The sequence below is a fragment of the Salmo trutta genome, chromosome 16 (assembly GCF_901001165.1).
Source record: "Salmo trutta chromosome 16, fSalTru1.1, whole genome shotgun sequence".
NCBI lineage: Eukaryota > Metazoa > Chordata > Actinopteri > Salmoniformes > Salmonidae > Salmo > Salmo trutta.
In genome coordinates, this window is record NC_042972.1 from 25736386 (window position 1) to 25743962 (window position 7577).

Here is a 7577-nt window from a genome sequence, read left to right on the forward strand (position 1 = left end):
GAATGGAACTGGGCCCCTTTAAAGAGAGGCTTGAGCGCATGTTTGCTTTGATGTAACTCTAGGCCCTTCAAAGTACTATTTTCACCCTGTGTAAATTATCAGGGATTGTAATTGTTTTCTTTTATCTACATTTATTTATGCTTTTAGCCAACATTTATTTGCTTTAGTTCTCTGCTCTCTCTGAAGTCTCGGAAATTCCAGACCTATGTGGGGGGCAACCTGTCTGATTAGGGAGTCTACTCTGCCTTTTATTGGAAAGTCAGCCTTTTTACTTTAATCATTTGATCCCCTTAGTTCCCTTCAGATAAGTTATCCCCCCCATACCATATGTAATTGTTTTTTTACTTTCCCTCTCACCTGTTTTATTTCCCCATGTACTGTCGTTTTCTGGGATGGCTATGTGGTACCTGATTGCTGATACATTTTAATGAAATGTGATGGATGCCAATAAATACATTTTATTTCGGACACTGTCATTGATTTTGTCTCAATTACACAAGACACACACATTGAATGCTCAGAGCTTACACTATAAGCAAATGGGTATGGATGGATCTTTTAGTTTTATTTTATCATTTGCGCCATCTATTTTTCTTTTGATCTTGACAAACTCCCGTCACCATTCATCTGCGTTCCGTGCTGGCTCCGCACCAGTAGAGCACCTCCGGTGTGGACAGGGCCATAAAACGAATGCACCCAGAGTCAGCAACCGACAAATGAGTGACACAGATGGTGGCCAATCATGTCTGTGGAACAGAGTCGTGGAAGTAGTTTGTGATTGGCTGTTTTGTGCAGTATATTATTTTTTCGCTTCCTGTTTCGTTCTTTCTTTCACGCGTCCTTACTGCGAGGTAAGGGGTTTTCACCGGCTTGAGTCTTCACGTTAAAATGTGTTTTGTTATATTGGTTGAAAAATAATTTGTTTATTACAATAAACTACAGTACTATGGTAATATGGAAACATAATTATGATGAGTTATTCTTAGTTTATTTTCTATTTTGTCTGCGGCCTCCTTGGCACGGTGATTACCGCCATGTGCCACCATTATTTCTGTAACATTTCAGCTGACGTTAACTTGTTACTAATATACTGGTTCATCATAAAGCCACGTACATATATACAAGTCGTAAGTTACTATGTTACTAGTTACTGATGGGTGTCTAAAATCATATATTTTATTTCCCTTAGATAATTTACTGTCTTTAAACCAGCTGTTAAAGCGATCCTTCGAAGCACTGCAAAGATGCCGAGGGAAGACAGGACCACGTGGAAGTCCAACTATTTTATGAAAATCATCGTAGGTTGACATAACACTTGACTTTGAGAACAATGATGCTTGGAAGTATAGAACCCCTTCTTATGATTGGCCATTGACAAAGCAGGATAAGTTACAGTGCAGCTTGTTCAGTACTGCTCTCGTTTCCCCTGCACACATCAACTAGTTTCCTACATCCCAGTCTGTCTGCATCCCACAGCTGACAGGGATGCTTGGTCTCAGACACTTGCACAGTAGCGAACTGGATTCATATTTTGCTTAGTCTTGCTTATACAATGGTAGAGGGTTTACATTTCCTCAAACTGAATTTAGAACTGCTTGTTTGACTGACTTGCTATTCTTTGCAGCAACTGCTGGATGACTACCCCAAATGCTTCATTGTGGGTGCAGACAATGTGGGCTCGAAGCAGATGCAGGCCATTCGTCTCTCTCTGCGTGGGAAGGCTGTGGTGCTCATGGGTAAAAACACCATGATGCGCAAAGCCATCCGTGGCCACCTGGAGAACAACCCTGCCCTGGAGAAGTAAGTTTTAAACTAACACATTTTGGTCTGAATGGCATGGTGAAACTTTTTTTACATTATTTAACTAGCCACTGATTTGGCTATTTGCAAAGAAGAGTAAGTTACAGTGCAGCTTGTTCTGCTCTGTCGTTCCCCCTGCACAACTTGTTTCCTGCTATTCCGGTCTGTCTGCTTCCCACGGCTTAGAGGGACACTTGGTCTCAGACACTTTTTCTCAGTCTTGCTATTTCTGTCATTTGCGGTTTTATGTGCAATGTTGACATTGTTGCTGTCTTCACAGGTTGCTGCCCCACATCAAAGGAAATGTGGGCTTTGTCTTCACCAAGGAGGACCTGGCTGAGATCAGAGACATGCTGCTGGCCAACAAGGTTAATGTTCTTTCTGACCAGGCGCTGAGTTGGAACCTCTGGTCTTATGGTTAAATTGTCAACTTGGGGGGGGGGGTTATCCAAAATGCCACCCTATTTGCTTTGTAACTATATAGGGGATATGCCATTTGGAACACATACAACATTATTACATAGTAATAAATGGTATAGCCCTTGATGTAGAACCCTGTTTCTGGAGTCTGCTTAAAAGATGAAATAACGATGCAGGATAAGTTACAGTGCAGCTTGTTCAGTGCTGCTCTGTCGTTCCCCCTGCACATATCAACTAGTTTCCTACTATCCCTGTCTGTCTGCATCCCACGGCTGACAGGGACGCTTGGTCTCAAACATAATTTCCTGTTGAATTTGCTCAGTCTCATGGGCTGCATCATTTGGGATGTATCCATGGACTCCACTCTTTTGTTTGAATCGGAGCCATAGCTCGATTGTCCCCTAACCTCCAAACCTCTGTCCCTCAGGTGCCAGCTGCTGCCCGTGCCGGCGCTATTGCCCCCTGTGACGTGACTGTGCCAGCCCAGAACACCGGGCTTGGTCCTGAGAAGACCTCCTTCTTCCAGGCCCTGGGCATCACCACCAAGATCTCCAGAGGAACCATTGAAATCCTGGTGAGGCGACTGCAGTCTAAGTCCTCAGGCAGTAGCTCAGCCAGTCTATGCTTAGTGGGCTCTACTTTAGACTAATGGGATAGTGGAATTACATTCAGTCATCCTCTAAATAAGAGGTGTTCTTCAGTGATGAGACGATGACGAGTCGGAACGGGACACAGTCTCTGCGGTCACTGGGTCAGGGTCACGTTCTGTGTCTCTGGGTTCAGCTTTCCAGGGCAGTGTGTCTTTTCAGTTGAAGACATTGAGGCATTTGTCTGAGAAGGGTTTACTGATTTGATCAAATATGTTGCTGGCTGAATAGATAACTTTGAGCATGTTGCTAGGCTTTGTTGTGTTCCATGTGTTTAATACACAAGTACTGATTTGTGTAGGGTTAGTATTGTAATGTTTTCTTCTCTAGAAAACAATGGGGCGTTTCTGAAAATGAAATAAACTGTAGACGAACTGTCTCATCTCTTAATTTCTCCCTACAGAGCGATGTGATGCTCATCAAGCCTGGAGACAAGGTGGGAGCCAGTGAGGCCACGCTGCTCAACATGTTGAACATCTCGCCCTTTTCCTTTGGTCTGCTCATCCAGCAGGTGTATGATAACGGTAGTGTCTATAGCCCTGAGGTGCTCGACATTACTGAGGATGCTCTGCACGCCAGGTTCCTGGAGGTGAGGAAGCGTGTGCACACTGCCTTGTAAAGATACTTTGAGTCCATGACCCAAAATCAATGTATTATTATTGATGCCTTGAATAGTAAATGAAACTGACTAAAATGTAGTACTGTGTCCCATTAAGTCTTAATTAGTTTCTCCTTAGTCTTGTCTCAATATTTTATGTTCTGAAAACAAGTGAAAATGATCCATTGAAAAGGACTGCAATACTCTAGCTGTCAAGTTCAGGAACGTTTTCTCTTAGCTTTTGAGGAAGCAGGATAAGTTCCAATGCAGCTTGTTCAGTACTGTTCTGTCGTTCCCCCTGCACACATCAACTACTTTCCTACATCCCTGTTTGTCTGCATCCCACGGCTGACAGGGACGCTAGGTTTCAGACACAAATTTAGCAAATATGTATTGGAACAGCCAGACTTGAGTGAAGTGCTGAAAATCACGTTCATGCCTGTCCTGACCACAACTTGTCCTCTTTCAGGGTGTGAGGAACATCGCCAGTGTGTGTCTGGAGATTGGATACCCGACTCTGGCCTCCATCCCCCACACCATCATCAACGGATACAAGAGAGTCCTGGCTGTTGCCGTGGAGACTGACTACTCCTTCCCCCTGGCAGACAAGGTATGGCATCCCACCCACATTTGGACCACATGATATTTAAATGGACGACTGATCAAATGCTGGCCCAGTCCACAAATAAAACAAAACCTAGCTAAGTCTGAAAGAATTTATCCGTAATATAGTTGTAGTGCCATCTTGCACTACACCCTCTAGGTTAGGAATGTTCACCACATCGCTTATGCCTGTCAAATCCTTGATTGTCACATCTACATAGGGATAGGGGGCCACAGTTTGATTCTTGAATAGGCCACAATTGAGTGTCCCAGCTGCAGGATAAGTTACAGTGCAGCTTGTTCAGTGCTGCTCTGTCGTTCCCCCTGCGCACAAAAACCTGTCTCCTACTATCCCTGTCTGTCTGCATCCCACGGCAGGCAGGGACGCTTGGTCTCAGACACCAGGTCATCCATTGGCACGTTATCTCCATAGATTTCTACATTTGAGTTAACTTTGCTTCTCTACCCCCTCTTTTCCCAGGTGAAGGATTACTTAGCTGACCCCACTGCCTTTGCTGTTGCTGCTCCTGTGGCTGTGGCCGAGACTGCCGCTGCCCCAGCCGCCGCTAAGGAGGAGGCCAAGGAGGAGTCTGAGGAGGGCTCAGACGACGACATGGGCTTTGGCCTATTCGACTAGAAGGCAGCCAACACTAGTCTTATGGTTGCTGACCCAATTCAAGAAGATCATTGAATGTAATAAAAACCTCCAGAAAAATCAAACCACTTTTGTGTTCATGTTTTAGCCAAGTGGCTGGGTGTAAAGTCATGTTTTGGGCCACAACCAAATTGGTATGGAACACGTGAATGAGGTTCTAGTCAGGTCAGGCTGTTCAATATGTGGTAAAAGAAAAACATTAACCCCTACCTCTTCAGAGTATCCTGATCCGAAAGAAAGACAGGGAAGTTTGTAACCTGTGACAAAGCAAAGATCGAGTTTTCAAAATTCCTGAAAATATGTAAGCTACCCAAGAATATAGATGTCAATGAGTAAAGAAATTAAATGCCATTGGGTAGAGTTACAATTGCAAGGATTATGCAGAGGATGAATGAAGTTCGGAAACTAGACTAGTTAACCTCAGTCCTGCATGTGTGAATAATGCGTTTATTTGAACTGCTAGCCCCTTGGTTTCTCCCTCAGCCAGTGATATATATATATATAGGGTTGTTTGAAAGGGTAAGAGATTTTTTTATTTAACCAGGTTAGCTAGTTGAGAACAATTTCTCATTATCAACTGCGACCTGGCCAAGATAAAGCAAAGCACTGCGACAGAAACAACACAGAGTTACATGGAATAAACAAGCGTACAGTCAACACAATAGAAAAAAAGAAAGTATATACAGTGTGTGCAAATGGCATGAGGAGGTGTGGCAAAAAATAGGCCATAGTAGCAAAGTAATTACAATTCAGCAGATTAACACTGGAGTGATAGATGAGCATATGGTGTGTGAGTAGTGATACTGGTGTGCAAAAGAGCAGCCAAGTCAAAAACAATATGGGGATGAGGTAGGTAGATTGGGTGGGCTATTTACAGATGGACTATGTACAGCTGCAGTGATCGGTTAGCTGCTCAAATAGCTGATGTTTAAAGTTAGTGAGGGAAATTTAAGTCTCCAGCTTCAGCGATTTTTGCAATTCGTTCCAGTCACTGGCAGCAGAGAACTGGAAGGAAAGGCGGCCAAATGAGGTGTTGGCTTTGGGGATGACCAGTGAGATATACCTGCTGGAGCGCGTGCTACGGGTGGGTGTTGTTATCGTGATCAGTGAGCTGAGATAAGGCGGAGCTTTACCTAGCATAGACTTGTAGATGACCTGGAGCCAGTGGGTGTGGCGACGAATATGTAGCGAGGGCCAGCCGACTAGAGCATACAGGTCGCAGTGGTGGGTGGTATAAGGCGCTTTGGTAACAAAACGGATGGCACTGTGATAGACTGCATCCAATTTGCGGAGTAGAGTATTGGAAGCTATTTTGTAGATGACATCGCCAAAGTCGAGGATCGGTAGGATAGTCAGTTTTACTAGGGTAAGTTTGGCGGTGTGAGTGAAGGAGGCTTTGTTGCGAAATAGAAAGCCGATTCTAGATTTGATTTTGGATTGGAGATGTTTGATATGAGTCTGGAAGGAGAGTCTAACCAGACACCTAGGTATTTGTAGTTGTCCACGTATTCTAGGTCAGAACCGTCCAGAGTAGTGATGCTAGTCGGGCGGGCGGGTGTGGGCAGTCAACGGTTGAAAAGCATGCATTTGGTTTTGCTAGCGTTTAAGAGCAGTTGGAGGCCACGGAAGGAGTGTTGTATGTCATTGAAGCTCGTTTGGAGGTTAGTTAACACATTGTCCAAAGAAGGGCCAGATGTATACAGAATAGTGTCATCTGCATAGAGGTGGATCAGGGAATCACCCGCAGCAAGAGCGACATCATTGATATATACAGAGAAAAGAGTCGGCCCGAGAATTGAACCCTGTGGTACCCCCATAGAGACTGCCAGAGGTCCGGACAAAAGGCTCTCTGATTTGACACACTGAACTCTATCTGAGAAGTAATTGGTGAACCAGGCGAGGCAGTCATTTGAGAAACCAAGGCTATTGAGTCTGCCAGTAAGAATACGGTGATTGACAGAGTCGAAAGCCTTGGCCAGGTCGATGAAGTCTGCTGCACAGTACTGTCTTTTATCGATGGCGGTTATGATATTGTTTAGTACCTTGAGCGTGGCTGAGGTGCACCCGTGACCAGCTCGGAAACCGGATTGCACAGCGGAGAAGGTACGGTGGGATTCAAAATGGTCAGTGATCTGTTTATTAACTTAGCTTTCAAAGACTTTAGAAAGGCAGGGCAGGTTAGATATAGGTATGTAAGAGTTTGGGTCTAGACTCTAGAGTGTCACCCCCTTTGAAGAGGGGGATGACCGCGGCAGCTTTCCAATCTTTAGGGATCTCGGACGAAATGAGAGGTTGAACAGACTGGTAATAGGGGTTGCAACAATGGCGGCGAATCATTTTAGAAAGAGAGGGTCCAGATTGTCTAGCCCAGATGATTTGTACGGGTCCAGGTTTTGCAGCTCTTTCAGACCATCTGTGATCTGGATTTGGGTGAAGGAGAAGCTGGGGAGGCTCGGGCAAGTAGCTGCGAGGGGTGCGGAGCTGTTGGCCGGGGTTGGGGTAGCCAGGAGGAAAGCATGGCCAGCCGTAGAGAAATGCTTATTGAAATTTTCAATTATCATGGATTTATCGGTGGTGACCGTGTCGCCTAGTCTCAGTACAGTGGGCAGCTGGGAGGAGGTGCTCTTGTTCTCCATGGACTTTAGAGTGTTGAGGAAGGAGTATATTCAGTTGTAAGTCAACACAATACTCTTTCTTTATATTCACAGATGGACCTAAGGACCCTAAAACAAGGTCAGGTGCAGATTTTAGTGTTCCTGAGTTTAAGGTGGCAGTGACAGCAATGGATAAATTCTCTGTTTACTCAATGGAGTTGTTGGCCATACTAGTGGGTGGAGGTGGTGAGGCCAGGCAG

The 7577-nt window shown here is 44.9% G+C and overlaps 1 protein-coding gene and 3 non-coding genes across 4 annotated transcripts; all 4 read left to right on the forward strand.

Annotated features, from left to right (window-relative positions):
- Positions 1-765: 765 nt before the first annotated feature.
- LOC115150384 (60S acidic ribosomal protein P0) lies at positions 766-4788 on the forward strand. The gene is made up of 8 exons (XM_029693622.1): positions 766-851; positions 1190-1298; positions 1625-1800; positions 2081-2168; positions 2648-2794; positions 3271-3456; positions 3935-4075; positions 4550-4788. Exons 2-8 carry the CDS (start codon positions 1245-1247, stop codon positions 4703-4705), a joined length of 948 nt encoding a protein of 315 aa, XP_029549482.1. The 5' UTR covers positions 766-851; positions 1190-1244; the 3' UTR covers positions 4706-4788.
- On the forward strand, positions 2391-2519 carry LOC115151222 (small nucleolar RNA SNORA63). Its single transcript, XR_003867238.1, has one exon. It is a non-coding gene; the product is annotated as a small nucleolar RNA SNORA63 (small nucleolar RNA).
- LOC115151220 (small nucleolar RNA SNORD15) lies at positions 2916-3060 on the forward strand. The gene has a single exon (XR_003867237.1). It is a non-coding gene; the product is annotated as a small nucleolar RNA SNORD15 (small nucleolar RNA).
- LOC115151223 (small nucleolar RNA SNORA63) lies at positions 4342-4470 on the forward strand. The gene has a single exon (XR_003867239.1). It is a non-coding gene; the product is annotated as a small nucleolar RNA SNORA63 (small nucleolar RNA).
- Positions 4789-7577: the final 2789 nt, after the last annotated feature.

What these genes read in the sequence shown, in the direction of transcription:
- LOC115150384 (XM_029693622.1), top strand. Translation starts at nt 1,245, where the DNA reads ATGCCGAGGGAAGACAGGACCACGTGGAAGTCCAACTATTTTATGAAA. An exon ending in TGCACGCCAGGTTCCTGGAG is followed by an intron (nt 3,457 to 3,934) that starts GTGAGGAAGCGT and finishes GTCCTCTTTCAG; the next exon opens with GGTGTGAGGAACATCGCCAG. An exon ending in CCTTCCCCCTGGCAGACAAG is followed by an intron (nt 4,076 to 4,549) that starts GTATGGCATCCC and finishes CTCTTTTCCCAG; the next exon opens with GTGAAGGATTACTTAGCTGA.